This window comes from Candoia aspera, chromosome 4, assembly GCF_035149785.1.
Source record: "Candoia aspera isolate rCanAsp1 chromosome 4, rCanAsp1.hap2, whole genome shotgun sequence".
Classification (NCBI taxonomy): Eukaryota; Metazoa; Chordata; class Lepidosauria; order Squamata; family Boidae; genus Candoia; species Candoia aspera.
This window is the reverse complement of record NC_086156.1, coordinates 41,215,276-41,233,888: the sequence shown is the minus strand read 5'-3', so window position 1 is coordinate 41,233,888 and position 18,613 is coordinate 41,215,276. Positions and strand designations below refer to the sequence as shown.

The following is an 18,613-nucleotide window of genomic DNA, read 5'->3' as shown; positions in this document are numbered from 1 at the left end:
GTTTATTCAATAAATCAAGTGTTAAAAACCATGCCTTGCAATGTGTTCATGGAAATGTGATTTTAATAGAATTGACTAGATCTCTTGAAGCAGGACTATTGAAGCAATATGATTTTATACATGGTCTTATAACATAGCTGCTTCTGCTATATAGAGAATGATTTGTTTTATTATTCCATCTTACTTATAATCTCATTGCACAGAATTGTACTATTGAAACCTTGGGGAAAAAATGAAGTATTATTCAATGCAGTACCTGCACATCAAAAGATGTACTGCAACATATTGCTCAATATAAACATATGAACTTAACTGAAATAAAATGTATTGCTTTAAACTGATTGGAAATCTTCAGGTCCATAATATAGGCTACAAAGATATTTAAGCTCAGAGCATTACCTTTATGATTTAGTATTAAACAAATCTAACAGAAATGTCTTTAGCTTGTTGCTAGGCATTAATAACTAAACCCAGCATCGAATCACTATTTATGCAGAAACCACAAATTACAATTCCCTTAATAATACAGATAACAGGTTAGAAGTTATTAATATTTTCTATTTTTAGCATCCTCTTATCAACAGACTATGGACTAAAATATGAGTTTCATAGTTAGATCTTTCCCCTGTGGAAAGATATGGGGCATACCAGCCTATATGGAAAAAAATTAACATCAACAGTTTTTTCTATTTATTCTGGGAAACATAGAAAACAAAAGGCCAGTTTAGCTGTTGTGTATGTTTTGACAACTGTCTCAGTTCTAAACCAATTATGGACTCATGTTCTTCAATTACTAGCCACACAATTATTGGTTTTCTAAGCCAAAAGTGTATATAGTTTAAATAAGTTCAATACTTACTTTGTGTCATCAGATATTTCTAGTACAATCTATTTTCTTTTTCTTACATGCAAGCCACAGTCAGATGAATGGTGTTGTCTTGTCTCATTCATTTATTCCTCTCAGTGAAATCTTCAGCAAAGTTAACTATAAACATTCCCTTAATCCATTAACTCCTAAATATTTCAAATATGTTTTTAAATAGAGGAAGCTAGCTTCCTCCTTCCCCACCCTGGTGTATTTGCTATGCAATAAATCAAACTAAATGCAAAACAAGAACACAAAAAATCACGTTTGTAATCTTTCAAAAAAAAAAATCAAGTGAAATTATAATAAATTGGAATGTTTTGTTAGATATCTGCACTTGGTTCTATTAATCCAATTTTATTTTGTTTTCTGAATAATTTGAATATATGTATGTGTGTATGTGTATGTATGTATGTGTCTATGTGTGTGTGTATATATACTTTAATATATAGTACTTTAATTCTCTTGATTTTTAAAATAACTATGTCTAATGGAAAGACATTTACCGTTTGAATCCTGCAAATAAAATATTATTATCAGTGGCTGGAAAGACATTTACCCTTTGAATCCTGCAAATAAAATATTATATCAGGGCTTTTCTTTGCTCTTCAGCAATATCTGATTTTGTAACACCCTGCTTGATGAAGAGATTTAGAAACCTTGTACATTTTGTCACATTAGAGTTGCCTAATAAAACAATCTAAAATTAGAAAAAGATCCATGTATTTCAATGTTTTTACTTTGTAGGAGTCATGTTATACTTTTTCCCCTCATTAGAACATCTGCCTCACTATTCTGGCACATGACACACTCCCCAGCCTGTTATCTTAAAATAATATTTAACTCTAAATCTCTTTTATGTTGGCATTATTTCCCTTCACCATCACCTTTAGGGGTACAATACATTGAACCACAAACTTGTGTGTTGTATGCACCCATATGAAAGGGTTAATTTATGATTCAATGTGAGATTGGGTTAATACTGAAAACCATAGTTCACCTAACTGTGGTCAAGTTTTGATAATTAGGATGAGTGGTTAGATTTTACACCTAATTATCTGTGTGTACAGCAGCTTCACATTTATGAATAACTTTTTAAAAAGACTTGCACAGAAATGCCAAGGTGCATGACTTTATTTAACAACCTCCTTCTCTTATAATTACAGCAGTATTCTTGTGGCATGTTATCTGTTGTCAAGTAATAAAAGCACACATTGTCATTTTTCAGACTCCTCCTACTTCTTGTACAATTTCAACACAATGCAGTGAAGTGGGACACCTGATTTTTGTTATTGACACAATGATATCATGCTGAAAAATCAATGTATTATCTGAAAGGAAAAACTGCATATGAAAGAACACTTAGCTTAGTGTTTCCTACAAAAAAATGACTCCAGTATAGTTTGCTCCGGCAAATAATCTCTAATTATCAGGGAACATGTCATTTACATTATTCCAATTATTAAGTGATGAATAAATAACAATTCACTTTAAGATATATCAATGTTGGTTAGAGCTATGCTAATGTTAGGAGGGAGGCTGAAGTGATAGTGAACTACCATTTTCAATCATTGGCAAGGTGTGCTGGCAAAAGGAAGAACAGAGAGAACAATTATTTTCTTTTTCCCAGTGATTTTTTAATTAAAAATGTTTTCATATTGATTTTTGTCATAGATGGGTAGAATGAACTATGCCAACTATCAGCTGGCTTGAGGAACCTGTTCCTGGTGGAAAAAGAAGTTGCTTTGCTTTCAAAAAGAGCACTAGTGTACATCACATCTCCCCTTTTGATTTCTCCAAAGTCCTTAGAATTTTCTGTGGAATGTACTTGGGGCCTTTGAGGAGACATTACTGGTTGAACTATTCTTTGTCTCATCTTAACTTCCTCCAGCCAGTTGATCTGGGGACTAGGATAACCGTCAAATAGGCTGGCCATATTTCCTTGAGACAAAAATGGGACATTGGGATGGCAAAATGGGATGGGGTTAAACTTATGTAATATTCTGTATTCACAAAAAAGATGATAAGGTTATCAACAGTAAGCTGGGAAGGTGCAGCAGGGGGAGGTGTGGCAATGGTTGGGTCCGGAGTGGTTGGTGCAGGGGTGGCGTTGGGTGGAGAGGTTGCAGGAGGACTGAGGGCAGAGGCAAGCTGGGATAGGAGGACAGGAATGGAGGCAGCAGGAGGCTGGAGAAGCGGAGGGCTGAGGGCAGCGGTGGGCTGAGGTGAGCTGGGACGGGAGGACAGGAACGAGGTGGCAGGAGGCTGGAGAAGCGGAGGGCTGAGAGCAGCGGTGGGCTGAGGTGAGCTGGGATGGGAGGACAGGAACGAGGTGGCAGGAGGCTGGAGAAGTGGAGGGCTGAGAGCAGCGGTGGGCTGAGGTGAGTTGGGACGGGAGGACAGGAACAAGGCGGCAGGAGGCTGGAGAAGCGGAGGGCTGAGAGCAGCGGTGGGCTGAGGTGAGCTGGGATGGGAGGACAGGAATGAGGTGGCAGGAGGCTGGAGAAGCGGAGGGCTGAGGGCAGCAGCAAGCTGGGGCAGAACAGGAACGGAGGAGTCTAGTGAACGGTTGTCCCTGACAACCTGTTCCTCTCTGGTGCACCCTTTTATTTTATTTTCTTGCTGCTGTTTTGGCCTGAGAGCCAATTGGCTTCTTTTCTACTGGGCGCATTTTTCCGACTGTCTTCCACTGCACTGATTGGTGGCAGCGACTCTTCCTCTTGCTCACTGCCAATCAGCTGTTCCTGTGGTTCCGCTCTAGGTTTCCCGCTGGATTGAGAATTACTGCCAAGTCAGCCTCCTTTTCAATTTCAATTCAATTTTTTCCCGCTTTTCCCAATAACGGCTCCAACATTTTTAAAAAACGGGACAAAATTGACATTTATATTAAAATGACGGGATGGTCAGGAAATGTTAAAAAAACGGGACTGTCCCATCAAAATGGGACGTATGGTCAGCCTACCGTCAGAACTTTACACCGCACAATCTCTCTCTAAATAATGCACATATTTTAAAATTATGACACAGTGCTACATTATTGCAGAGATAAAATCATTTTCTACATAATACTAGAATACAATAAGGAGTTTCTAATAAAGTGAGAAAGAACATGGAAGCAGCTAACAGAAATTCCATTTGTTAATGGATGTGTGCCACCTTGTGGTGGAACTCTTTATCATTCTAAAATAATATGTCTGACTTGGGCAGAACAAAGTATAACTCATTTCGTTAAAATAGATTAAGAGTGAAAATGTAGAGCTGCTGAAGAACATTGTGCTCCATCAAAAATGTTCACTTACAACAAAACAGCACTTTCCATAATTACCTGTTTTCAGTTAATTAAAAATGAACTGCCTTCTACTGCTTCTTGCATGATTTCTTGGGTATTTTTCTTGGTGCCATTTTGAATTTAAATTGGAGATGCATCACTACATCAGATTACTCACTAAAATGTTACTATTCAGATCAATTCTATAGATATATGTGATCCATATATTCATCCACATTAATTACCTAGCAATACTCTACAAGTCATTGAAAAAATTGAATGAAAATAAATAATTACTATAAACATTCATGTAACATACAAACGTATTTGAAGATCATTAGCTGCCTCTACATTTGTGAAAATTTGGGATGCTTAAAAAATATTGCAACAGGTTGCTGAGTTGGAAATCTTGAATTCTATGGATACCATTACTCTTTTTTTCCTCACACTTTCCCTTTCCTCTCCCTTAGAGCTGGCACCAGCTCCTTCCTCCTGCTTGTTCTGATTTTCCATCCTGTTGAACTGCCTTCCTTTTCCATTACTTCTACCTCCCTTCTAACTCTTGTCCATTCTGTTCTCCAGCTGCTCTCCCTAGTTCCTCTTTCTTCCTTTCCTGGTTCTGGGGACTCAGAAAGGCTCCAGGCCATTCCACCAATTGCAGGAAACATTTCCCCAAATCCAGAAACCACAGCATGCTGCTGGGTTGCTCTATACAGGTAGACCTCATTAGTGACTGCCTCGTTTAACAACCATTTGCAGTTATGACGGTGATAAAAAAGTAACTTCATTACCAATCCTTGCATTTATGACCTTTGCAGCTCTGTAAAGGAAAGAAAAGTTGGAAGCATAGTTGCAGTTTCACTTAGTTACTGCTTCACTTAACTATGGAGTTGCAGGTCTCAACTGTGGTTGCTAAATGAGGACTACCTGTATTGCCCTTTGCATAGGATAAGGCTACTTGATACAGCAAAGCCCGGCAGGCAATTATACAATGATAGTATTATTGTAACAAGTTATGAAAAGTTAGAAAGTGCTTGTTTTGTGGTAGGCCACTCTTACTATTCTTACATGTTGATATAGGGTCTTTTCATATCAATAAAGGTGGTTATAGTTATAAAAGTAATCTGCACATGGGTTAATTTTAGCATAATGTAGGAACTACTAGCCACTGTGGTAGATTCATCAAATCTAAAATTAAAAAACCTAGTATTTTGTCACCTATTACCTTGGAGGGAAGTTGGGGGCTGGCAGTGTACATAAGCAAGAAGAAGGACAAGAATAGGCAGTGGAGGCAGAAAATTTCATTCCAGTGCAGTTTTTTGCTGACTCAAGGATAGGTGGAGAGTACTTCAACTCAGTGGGAAGAAAAGTCCTAAGCATTCAAGTGCAATTCATAGTAATTATAATTGAGATTATCTAGAGAAATATGTTGTCCACAACTGGGCTTTGTTACATATTTTATCATAAAAATATCCTATTATTTTGATTCATTAGTACTTGAGGCTCCTAAAACTGAATGATCTAAGAATGATAACATCCTTAGTTATCATTGCCTGTTCTATTAAAGTTTGAGCAATGTACTTCAGATTTCTGATAATGTATGCATTTGAGTGTATTCATAAATTCGTAAACTGTGCGTATGAAAACTTCTATGCTGAAACCTCTATGACAAACTGCAATCCAATTTGCTGCTTTAAAAATTGCCTCTTTCATCTTAGTTGTAGACTAAGATGAAGATGTAGACACTTCTTCCCATAATAAGTTTGCAGTTATATCATTTTTGGTTTTGTGATAGAAAATCATTATGATTTTATGAAATATATATTTCATAAATATATATTTTAAAGAGCTTACACAAAAGAGAATTTCCTGAAAATATGTACAAGAAAGCTTAAGTCTTGTGATTTTTATTATTATTAGCAACTTCATTTGCAGCCAAAGGTCAACTATATGGAAAATTCTACTGAACGTCTGGTAAGGACATGGCAAATTGAAGATGTCCCTGTTTCTTTCTGAAAAACGGGGATGCCATTACAGCTGAAATCCGTGGCCAGATGTGGGATCTGGACCAGCAAAATTGTGAGATAGCACACACATACTCTGTACAACTGCTCCTTGTGAGTAGGCAGTAAGAGCTGAAGTTTTTGTGATCTACTTGTGAGTTGAGCAGCTGGGAATCGAGGGATTACACCTATGCTCATAGTTGTAATGTAGCCTTTAAGAGTGCAAAATCTGGCCAATCTTTATTTCTTAATCACTTAGGAACTAACTTTTTAATTGTTTTCTAACACTGAGCAGCTCTGGAATGGCAAGTTTTTTATGGACTTCACTGGGTGAGTTTCCTTCAGTCCATTATGTAAGAAGTTTTAAGTATGTGTTTAAAGATTTTTTTTAAAAATTAATTAACACCAAAAGGGTGGCCACAGTGTTGATTTTAGAAAGCTATAAACGGACTAAGGGTCCATATGGATTTGATAAAATTTGGAAATTAAATATAAGAATCTTTCCCATTGGAAACTATCCACAGTTCTGCAATGAGAAGAAAAATAACATGAGACTTTGAAGAATGGACACTAGAAAGCACCAGAAGGGAGAAAAATAATGGATACATCAAGAGATATTTTGGAACAATGGGGTCAGAAGCTAATTTTAAAGATTTCTGCCATTATTGATAGACTAAATGATGCTATGGAAGAGGAACGTCTTTTACTGGACAAGACTGAAATTGATTCAAATGTGAATTTGAAAATGACAGGCTACAAGGATATGGAAAAAGATGAAACATGTAGTATACAAATGAAACCAGCTGATGTTTAATAATTAAAAAGGATGTGTAAATAATAGAATTAATTAATCTATTTATAATGGATTTACAAAAGGGATTTGTTAATGTCAGCAACTTTGTGAGCAGAGATAAAATGAAAAAAAATCAAGTGTTTGGATATTGTCTGAAGGGACTAAAGACCAAGATTGTTGGGAGCAAGGGGAAGGAATATAAAGTTAGTTTATATGACCAAGTTAAAATGTTGATATCTCTGGTAACTTCTATTAGATTTTTATGATTGGATTTGAATTATGAGGTTTGGGGAATATGTTTTAAATAGAAAATGAGATATAAATGTAAAAGGAAGGAATTTAAGTGGGTTTATTAGATTAAGTTTGTAATAGATATGTTATTTCTGGAAAACTTAATCAACTTTTGCTGATTAGGAAGAGGATGTTTTAAAGGTTGTTTATAGAGAATGAGGTGAAATATGGGAGACTGAAGAGATTGTTTGTTGTATTTTAAGAGATGGTGATAAGATGTTAAAGTTGTTTATACTTGCTGTTACTTTTTTTTCTTTGCATTTTCTATTTTTACTTTTTTATTTTTTATAGCTCGTTAGTTTCATCTGCACGTGTAATTCTTAATTATTATATAAAAAGGAAATTCTACTAAAGTTATAAGGATTACATGTTTCTATAACTTCTATAACCCATGTTTCTATAACTTAATGCTCTCTGAGTATGTTAGATAATAATTTTGATCATCCTCAGCCACAATGGCAAATGATGGGGATTTTAGTTTATCATATCTGGAGATACTAGATTAGGAACAACTGCCTACTGGCTATGTGATTTCAACTGTAAAGCTTCCACCTAGTGTTTTAAATGGCCAGGTCTAAGGGATGGCCTTTAAGGCAAATATTTTGTAATGCATGCAAAGTTGTGATATGCTAAAATTTTACTTCTTAATGTTTCACTGAATATATGAGTTTATGCAGAGTGGGCTTTATCATTGGGCAGAATGAGGCAGCAACTTCAGACAGCAGATTGTGAGGGTTGGGGAGCAGTGGCAGGACAGGTAGAGTTTCAAGAGGAAAACATACAAGATGAGCTACCAGATAATGAAATGACATTATAACCAGCATGTACTTGTTGCTTCTGTGGTCAGACAACTTATTTTTCAAGAAGTTCATGTCTCTAAAAAGGAGGAGGAGGAGGAGGAGGACAAAAAACAAAAACAAAAAAACAAAGCAGCCTAGCAGTTTGAATACCAGTTCATCCCCTGCCAGAGAGGAGGAAGATATTAATTACCTGGGAACTATACAAATAAACAGAATAAGCAAAAAGGCAAAATATTGTACATTTTATTCTAGTTCATCTCCTGCTGAAGAGAAAGGAGAGTTTTTCATTTATTTTGCCAAGTCTTCCCATTCCAACTTTGGTCCAATTCAGCCAGCTCACTTGGCCTGAGCTAATGTATCCACAGAAAGAGTTGCAAAGAAGGACAGACCGGGAACATATCCACAGTCAAACAGTCCAGATCAAACAGGGTTCTTTTATACTGTAAGATGAGATAGCTGGCACCCTGGAAGTGTCCAGAGTGTTCTGTGTTGCTAGTAGACCTCAAGCTAGCCCATTATCCTCAGATATGGGAGGATACTATGTTGTCTTCAGCACTGAAAAAAATTTCCTCTTAAAGTCCAGCCAGATTCTGTACATGGTATTAGAACAAAGCCATGTTTTCTTTTCATAAGATAGGAAGAACTTTTTCAACTGTGTCTGAACCTGTAGTTCTAGAAGTTGGCTATTTCTGTTATAAAGGTTTGCCTGAAAAAACACAGATTATATTTATAGACTGGTTCTATAATAGAGTTCAATTAAACTAGTACAGTTGAAGCTAAACCACTTCTTTTCCATACAGCCTGTAAATAGAACATGATACTAGTACATGGAAGAGACAATGTAAATAAATAAAATAAATAAAAATAGGCTTCGTAAATCAGTTTCAATACTTTTCTGTATTTCCATTAATAATATGGAAAGTGTCTGAAAAATCAGTTCTATAGCCTATAATGATTATCCTTGAATTTGGTAAAGGAAGAAGGAAGGAGCAGATTTGCAATGTTACATAAGAAGAAAATGGGGCTCAAAAGAGAAGGAAAGAAAGAATAAAAGATGACATTGTTGAAAAGATCAGAGAGGACAGAAAAACATTTATTGATGGGCAGACATTTGAAGTGGAAATGGCAGAAATAAGAGGAGATTTAAGGGCACTTTATCAAATTACTGATTGGCAGGCGTTTTAGCTACAGAAGAGATAATCCAATCAAAGGAAGAACCTTTACTCAACTAAAGGGGAAAAAAGCATTAAAGATTTGAGCAGCTTTTCTATGCCACCAAAACTAACACTCAATTTTAATAACACATAAAGGTTATGGAACTTGACATTCACTCTTTAAAAACTACTTCTGAATGCTGAAAATTAAAGAGATGAAAGAATCACAGTTCAACTGCTCAACATAAGTAGTGTGCAACCAACTTCATACCACTACACTGCTTTTTCAAAAGCATTGGAGGGAAGCTCTAATCAAAATGTTCCCAGAAGTCATACAACTATCTGCATAAATTATTATAGGATTATGAAGATCTGAATTCCAGAAAACATATTCTTCAGAACCATACTGACTTTGAAATTCCATTTATATAAAGAACAATCTCTAAAGAACATGTTTGATCTGGTCAAATATTACTAGATCAGCACTTTTATTTAAATATTTATTTTAAATATTTTATATATTAATTCAATATCTATGGCTTTCCATCTCAAATATGATTTGACTGTGGATAAGAATGCTGACATGTTTTGCATTACCGAAACCTGGTTGGGCACAGAAGGGGGATCCCCCTCTCTGAAATGTGCCTTCCTGGGTTTCAGGTGTGGTACCAATCATGACGTCAGGGCAGGGGTGGGAGTGTGGCTGTTGTTACCCATGAGTGTCAGCTGTGCAAGATAGTCCAGACAAGAATCACACCCAGAAGTACTAGCTCTAATGTTATTGTTAAGGTTACATTAACAGAATCTTGCAAGTCTGAAAGTACATCTCTCCCCCTCACCTTTACAGTCCAAAAAACTAGGGAGGGTCCCTTCTGAGATGTCTGCTACACCCCCATTCCTTCTGCAGACTCAGTTGCCACTTGTCTGACTGTTGTCTAGTGTCCTGGCCAACTAGACTAGACACGGAAGAGTGCAATAAAGTTCTTTATTTACAGTTTGTTAAATACATTAATTTAAAGCAATAAGGAATAGGCTATTTCCCAAGTCAGTAAGGTGGCAGGCAAGGCGAAGCAGGGCTGGACTGGGAAGCTGGAAATCGCACAGAGGCAGGACAAGACAAGCAAGGCTGAACTGGAAGGCTGGAATCACCGAGCAGCAAGGCAAGACCTTGAGGCAAGGTTGAGCTTGATAGCAAGGCAGGGCTCTGAGGCAAGGCTGGACCCAGTGGCAAGGCAAGGCTCTGAGGCAAGGCTGAGCTCAGTAACAAGGCAGGGCTCTGCAAGACTGGACTCAGAAGCAAGGCAAGACTCTGAGGCAGGGCAGAGCTTGGTAGCAAGGCAAGGCTCTGAGGCAAACAGCGGTGCGGCAGCAGGGCAGGCGGCTCGGAGTCTGTGGACAAGGTAAGGAGGTCGGCTGAGGCAGCGCGTTCCGAGAACGAGGCAAGGAGAAGATGACAGTTGATTCTGACAACTGGCTCTGGCTTCTGGCGCTCTTTACATCTTTGGCTTTCCTGTCTTTTTTGCACAAGAGTCAATCGCTTCTCTCAACCCGTCTTTCCAGCCTTTCTCGCACACTGATAGGTGGGGGTGAATCTGCCTCCTGTCTTCAATCAGTGGCTCTGGATCTTGCTGCTCAAGGCTTCCTCTCGCTTTTTCTGTGATTGGCTGATCCTCCTCCTCCTCCTCCTCCTCCTCCTCCGCGTCCATCCTGACATCTAGTCTGCAGCTCTTCCTCCTGTCTCTCAAGGTCATTCCCACAATGAGTCTCTGGTGGCCTTTAGAGGCACTGTGCCAGACATAACTGGATGTGAAATTCCCTTTATGAGATTGGGCCAAAAAGGATCCGTTGGGTCTGCTGCTTGCTTATCCTCCTCCCTGCAGCATAGCAGCATCCCTGTCTGAGTACCTTGACTCTGTGACCAAGTTGGCAGTGGAGTTCCCCAGGCTTATGGTCCTGAGATACTTCAACCTGCCTTCATTGGGCCTGGGGTCAGAGGTGGCTTGGCAGTTCATGGCCGCCATGAACCTGATCCAACTTATTAATAGTCTAACCCACAATGGAGGTCACACACTAAATCTGGTTTTTGTTGCGGGGCAGTGGCATAGTGGTCTGGGTTTGGGGGAAGTTAACATTGTTCCCTTGCCACGGTCAGACCATGACCTCTTGGCCTTAACTTCCGATGCAGCTTCCCACTGAATATATATTCAGCATATAAATTAATAAATAGACAGAGAGTATCTTTTGCCAACCCGGAGTCAATCTGTTTCATAATGTTCCTTCCAACCTGTGGTTTCCTGTCCTGTGTATAGGTTTCTCATGAGGACAATGAAATTTTCTGAGTTTCCTATTTTTCCTAAGGACATTCCACAGCTTGACATAGTCAATATACAGTAATCAAAGGCTATTGTTAATCAATGAAGCACATATTGACTTCTTTTTTGGTATTTTTAAAGACTGAATCTGACCAAACACTAGTTAGAGCCGCTATTAAGGCCTACCTGGTGGCAATAAGACAGGCGAAGTGCCAATACTTCTCCGCCCTTATCGCGTCCGCAGAATGCCGCCCGATGGCCCTGTTTAAAATCACTCAATCCCTTTTGGGGATGGTGGGCCAGGTGACCCACCTACAGGGCCGTGCGGAGTAGATCTCAGAGCAACTGCAGGATAAATCGCTTGGATCCGCTCTACGCTAGACTCCAAGCGTGAGGCATGGTCCGTGGAGATACCAAGGGAATGGACTTACCCATTTATCTGGGAACAGTTTGATCCTGTTGGACCCGAGGAAGTGGACAGGATCCTCCGGACAGTAAACGCCACCACATGCCAGCTAGACCCATGTCCCTCCTGGATGGTGAAAGCTGCTTGGGAGGTGACATGTGGATGGGTCCAGGCAATGGTTAATAGACCCTTGAGGGAGGGGTTGTTTCAATCTGTCTTTAAGGAGGCGTTGGTACAGCCCCTCCTCAAGAAACCATTGCTGGACCCAACTATACTGGACAATTTTCGTTCAGTCTCCCACCTCCCCTTTTTGGGGAAGTGGTTGAGAAAGTGGTGGCATTACAGCTCCATAGGGTTCTGGATGAAACGGATTATCTAGACCCCTTTCAGTCAGGATTCAGGCCCGGATATGGGACGGAAACAGCACTGGTCGCACTTATGGATGATCTCTGGCGGGAGCAGGATGGTGGCAGTGCATCCATCCTTGCTCTTCTTAAACTCTCAGCGGCTTTCGATACCATTGGCCATGGTATCCTTTTGGGGCGGCTCAGGGAGCTGGGGTGGGCAGCGTGGTTTTGTGCTGGTTCACCTCCTTCCTCCAGGGCCGGTCCCAGTCGGTGGTGATGGGGGGGAGAGATCCAACCTTCGACCCCTCCATTGTGGGGTGCCGCAGGGTTCGGTTCTCTCTCCTCTCCTATTCAACACCTACATGAAACCGCTGGGTGAGATCATCCATCACCATGGGATGACGTATCATCAATACGTTGATGATACTCAACTGTATATCTCCATCCCAGGTGAAGTAAGTGATGCTGTGACTGCCCTCTCCAGGTACCTGGAGGCTGTGGGGACCTGGATGGGGAACAACAGGCTTCAGCTGAACCCTGGTAAGACAAAGTGGCTGTGGGTTAAGGGGTCTTCCGTATCCAGGACTTTGTCATCTTTGGTTCTGGATGGGGTTGCACTGCCCCAGACAGACCCGGTGTGTAACTTGGGGGTCCTCTTGGACTCACGGCTCCTGCTCAAAGAGCAGGTGGCAGCCATGGCCAGGAGGGCCTTTGCGCAGCTTCGTATTGTGTGCCAGTTACGCCCCTTCCTGGATCAGGAGGCCCTTCGGTCACTTATGCCCTCGTTATCTCCCATATTGACTACTGCAATGTGCTCTACATAGGGCTACCCTTGAAGAGTATCCAGAAGCTTCAGCTGGTCCAGAATGCAGCTGTGCAAGCTGTTTTTGGTGCCCCCAGAAGGGCACATGTAACACCTTTGCTACGTGAGCTGCACTGGGTACCTATTTGCTTCTGGGTCCAATTCAAGGTGTTGGTTATCACCTTTAAAGCCCTACATGGCATGGTGCCAGGCTACCCAAGGGACCACCTCTTCCCCATTACATCTACCCGCCCCACCCGATCTTGCAGAGAGGGCATGCTGAGGACCCCATCAGTAAGAGAATTCCATCTGGCGGGGTCCAGGAGGCGGGCCTTCTCTGCAGTAGCGCTCGCCCTTTGGAACATCTTGCCCCCAGAGGTGAGGCTAGCCCCATCGCTCCTGGCCTTTCGGAGAAACTTGAAGACCTGGCTCTGCCAGCTGGCCTGGGGGGGGGGGGGAAGGAGAGGAGTCATGCTGGGGTTGGCTAGTGCCTTGAAGCACCCCTTCCACGTGAAGATTGAATGAGATATAGCCATCTGGACTTTATTTTTATCTATATTATTAATAATTTGTAATTTTATAATGTATTTTATATATTTATTGTTTTATTGAGGATTTTGTTGTAAACCGCCCAGAGTCCCTCCAGTGGGAGGAGATGGGTGGTGACAAATTTGATAAATAAATAAATAAATAAATAAATTTTCTTGATTATCCAGTGTGCATCAGCAATAATGCCTTTTGTTCTTTTGGCCTTTTCTTAAACCAGCTTGACTATATGGCAACTTTCTTTCCATGCAGGACTCTAATCTGCATTGGATGATCCTAAGTATTATTTTGCTAGCACATTAAGAATAGCCATAACATATTGAAACATCAATCAAGATTCCTTGGGACCCAAACCATGGCATGGAGAAGTACTGTAGATGAATATAGATTTATCCATAAAGGCTAACCTTGTGGCCTCTATGGATAGATTTCCTGGGATTGACTTAACAGCAAGCAATATTGCTTTTCAAATATATTTCCCTTATCTTGCTAGCCTTCTTCAATCTGAAGCTATATAGTTACGTTGAGCTTCAAATTAAAGAATCCTCCATTTTTCAAGTTGTGGATGACTGGCCTAAGCCTGCAGTAATTTCTATTATATCAGTTTTCAGTAAATGACTTTAAAAAGAACAAACTGATGTTTCATAGCTTGCTAGCTCATCAATAGCGTGGCTATTTTTTTTATTTTTTAAAAAAACCCTGTGTTTTACTTGCAGGTAAGAGGCAGCCTATGAATTTAAATAATTTTATTTTATAATTTAAGTAGAGCTTTAAAAAATTCCTACCTTAAATGAACTGGGATAAGGATCAATGTATTTTATGGCAGTCCAACTCCTGGAATGGGGATTCCCCAGAAACTCTACATGATGACTTTCAACATCTCCATTTAAATTATATATCACATACTGTCCATCAACAGGATCAGGAGAAAGAATGCCAGGCCATCTTAAAATAAAATGTTTTCAAAAATAAGTTCAGGGAAAGATAAAACACATAAATCTATGCTATATCTAGAAAGAAACATATCTGGAGACATGCCAGCAACAGAGAGTTATTTACCAATCAGCAGAGCAATTGTGAGGGAAAGAAACAGGCAGAAGGAAAAAGTGAGTGATAGACAATCCTATACTTATAAAGCTTTGCTAAGAATGGGAGATGAATAGGTTTTTCAGAATATAAAGTCCTTATTGCCTTATTGTTACATATATATATATATATGCCTTCCTACTGAAACCAATTGGGAGGGCTAACTACTTCTCAGCACTAGATTCAATGGATCAAGGACCCTCTAACCCACCTCTTATACCTTGTGGAATGCTCCACTTTCATGGGCATACCAAGGGCTTCTGAGATGGATGACTTTTGGTACTCTCTGAATTACTTCCACCCTATGAATCTGCATATTAAGATTGTGTTGTTAATTTGACCACTTGACATAGATCCCAAAATGCTATTTCTTCCTGTGTTTTTCCCACAAATTTAGAGGTAACTTCCTGGTTTATCAAAAATTATTTTTGTTTATCAACCACAATTCTTCATAAAGATATTGTTCTGACATACTTTGGTTTATCCTTAGAAACTGTCAGAGAACTGTAATGGAAGCTAAATAGAAAATCATTATGTCCCCTAAAGTTTAAGAACAGAAGCATCTGCAATTTCTATCACGTTTTTTAACGTTGCAATCAACCTAAATTATCTATAATTAAATTTTAAGTTCTTAAAACCTTACCTTGGCCATGTTTTCATTTTTGCCAAAACTAAGCTTCCTAATGGAAGTTTTGAATAAACATATTTTAATCCATGTTTTTGAAATTGAGACTCCTCAGGAAAATATTCTTCAGCAACAGAACATTTATTAAACTCTGGATCAACATTCATATAACAGTACCATGGTGCACTGGAATCAATATTTTCTACATCATCTTGCTGTAACAGTCTCCATTTTAAACAGCTCCTGTTCTCACATTGTACCCACACTTTACCTACATAAAAATTATTTTCTTTTATAGAATCCATATAACAGTCTTCACTCTTCTAGATTGTAGAATACTTGTTCCCTCTGAAACATAAAGAACAGTATCAAACACAAATCAAGACTTTAGTTTCCATGAAAACTCTGTTAGTAATAATAAAGCACTAGCTACTCTCAAAAGTAAGTGATAGTTAACTCTTGCAGCTTAAGAAAAAGTACAATGGTTATGTGGGTAAAAATTATACTTAACCAGGAAAACGTGTAGACTGTTATAAGCGAAATATTGCAAAACTATGCACAGTAAAACTATGCACACTTAAAATAAAAAATAATTCAGATCTCATTGGTGCATAGCACCTCTCTGCTATTCATTAGTTATATATTTTATTTTAGGCTTTCACCAAGCCTGAAAAAAGGCACTGCTGTTTTCATTAATTAGATCATTAAGGCAGCATGTCTTTAATGCACTTTTCACAACTTCTGCCTCTTTTTTCAGGCTTGTACAGAACTCTAAAAAAAGATATGTGCTTTTATGAATAGTAAGTGTTTCTGTGATTATGCTTGCATGAACTTTTCTTCCAAATCAATTCTGAAGCTCATATAGCCCTAATAAACAGATCCTTAATATGTGGCCCAAAATAGGCAAAATGGAATTCTGAGGAGGTAGCTGATGCATGAGAAGAGTCTGAGACAATAAGGGTTATCACATTAGTATTTAGTGTAGCATTTTAACAGCCCTTTAAAGATAGGAATGAACCCATATAATTTTTGCTATTCAAGCTAGATCTAAGGGCAGCTCCATGTTACCATGGTTTTGTTATCAACTGGGTTCCTCAAGAACAGTTTAACAATGACCCGTCATAGTCTTAACAGGGAAAAACAATGAGGACAATAAATGAAATTCACCATCCTGTCCTGAGCTGTTACACGTCCTGTAGTGAGAAAAAACCTTACACAAGGGAACAAAAAGAAAAGGAATTTAAAAACTAAGAATATTAGAGTTTTAACCGACTAGCCCCCTGTAGAAGAAAAAGGAGAAAGTTACAGAATCTTGTCAGTTTGATACGTGCTGTCTTGGCTAGGTTTCTTAGGAGGAGCTGACAAGAAGTGAAGCCAATATTCCCTTTGCTAGGCTGACACTCAGAGCGTGGGAGGAAAGGATTAGGCAACAGTTCTTTCTAATGAGAAAAAGGCCCAGTAAATTGGCTCTACTGCTGAAGGGATGACCAAGTGGGTGCAAAGTCAATTCAGGACACTTCCTGTGGAGCAACCTCAGATTGCCAGGCTACAGATTCAACTTAACGATATGTGCTTCCTACTGTTTCTTCCCTAATATGTTCACTACACCATCTTCCCACTGCAACTCACTGCTTTTTTAGTAATAGGGACACTATTTCAGTTACACCAGATTTTCTAGGTTGCTGTAAAGATAATGCAAACAAAGCACATGGCATCTAGTATATCTGTTGGTCCTTATATCAACCATTAAAGATAAAGATGCTCTCAACTGAGCTTGACTTTATTGACACATCCACATAACTTTCTTGATGGTAGTATGGAAGTGCTTTGTCACTGTCCTTTTGGGGGATCTTTTAATTTTTTTTTCCAATTTAGCTTACAACCCTGGAATTCCTTGGTAATCTCCTATCCAAGTACTAATCAGGCCCAACCTGATTTGGTTTTGGGGGGATCAGCCAAGGTCTGCTGCATGCTGGTACCTATTATGGCAAATGTTAGGAAAAAAGCAGTCCAGATCTTTCTTAGCTTTGAAGCCAAAAAGCTCAGCCAAGTGCTACCACTTGCTGAGATAAAGTAACAACATCAGAGGCATCTGTATGTAGGTCAAAGTAGTCAAGATGGCAGCTGCAACCACACAAAGCCCTGTCCTTTTTTATGTACATCACATGCACAACCCAGTTGTGGACATTCAATCCTGCTGTTGCACCCACAATCTTGATTTTTTTTTTGCTTCCTGCAGATGCGTCTGGATAATATTGTCATTTATTTATTAATCAAATTTGTAGGTCACCCCACTTAGAGTCATCTAAGCACAAGATAGCAGATTTTGCAAACACCACCATAGTACTTGGATTCTGGGAGAAAAGGCCCAGTACACAAATGGCTAAAAACCTAACAAAATAATGTCACTGTTTCTTTATTTCTATGTATATTTTCAGAGATGACAATTCATTTGCAAGTTTGAGATCCTAGGAATATTTTTGTTTGCTAATGTTATATTTCAAGAACATAGAACATAGACTTCTGGTCTAAAATATTGTGGTTCATTGGAGTGTGACTATTTTTTCTTGTTGCCTTCTCCTCCTTTCTCAAATAATTTGCTTAAGAGGATATATCTTGGTTTGTTAAACCAATTGTCTCATAATGTATAAAGAAAGAAACAGAATTAAAATATGAGAGAACTACTTAAATCACAGGTAAATTAAAGTGAGATGTATGAAGGAGAAGGAAAACAAAGACGTAAAATGATGTTTGAGCTTGCCACTAGCATTTACTACATAGATATTTTATTTTAGGGTAAAGTCAACATGGCTCATTTCTGTAGGATTAGAGGTGACTCAGATTGATTAGAAAGAAGGAAGTGGAGATAAGATGGCACTTTTACTATATTAGTAATAACTCAGTAGCTTTCCAAAAAAATTACATACATATACCTTAATTATGTTAATGAGAACCTTAAGTTTGTCCCACTGAAATGAACAATGGGACTGCAGCACAAAATTTCTCTTTAAGGTATTTTGACCTTGGATTACTTACTGCAATTAGTATTAGCCTCTGAAGGTGTGTAGGCATTATGTGTGTGTGAGAGAGCGATTATATATGTGTATATATTATATAAGTCATTCTTATATGTGTGTGTATGTCTGTGTGTGTAAAATATATATACATATACATATTGTAAAATATAAATACATATTGTTATATATGTTAGAAACTGCCTTGGGAAAATTTAATTCTAAAATGCAGCCTACAGAATATATTCAGTAAATTGACCATCCACATGCAGTTTTCTATATTTTAACATCTTCAACAGAA

General features: G+C 38.8%; 1 protein-coding gene across 1 annotated transcript in view; it reads right to left on the bottom strand.

Moving 5' to 3' along the window:
* Nucleotides 1-16,046, bottom strand: part of ZCWPW2 (zinc finger CW-type and PWWP domain containing 2) — a 44,339-nt gene extending 28,293 nt beyond the window's left edge. Inside the window, exons 1-2 of the mRNA XM_063302034.1 lie at nucleotides 15,317-16,046; nucleotides 14,373-14,532 (exon numbers count right to left, since the gene is read on the bottom strand). Coding sequence (XP_063158104.1) covers nucleotides 14,373-14,532; nucleotides 15,317-15,603 — 447 coding nt within the window. The 5' untranslated portion in view covers nucleotides 15,604-16,046. The remainder of the gene's footprint in view (nucleotides 1-14,372; nucleotides 14,533-15,316) is intronic.
* Nucleotides 16,047-18,613: the final 2,567 nt, after the last annotated feature.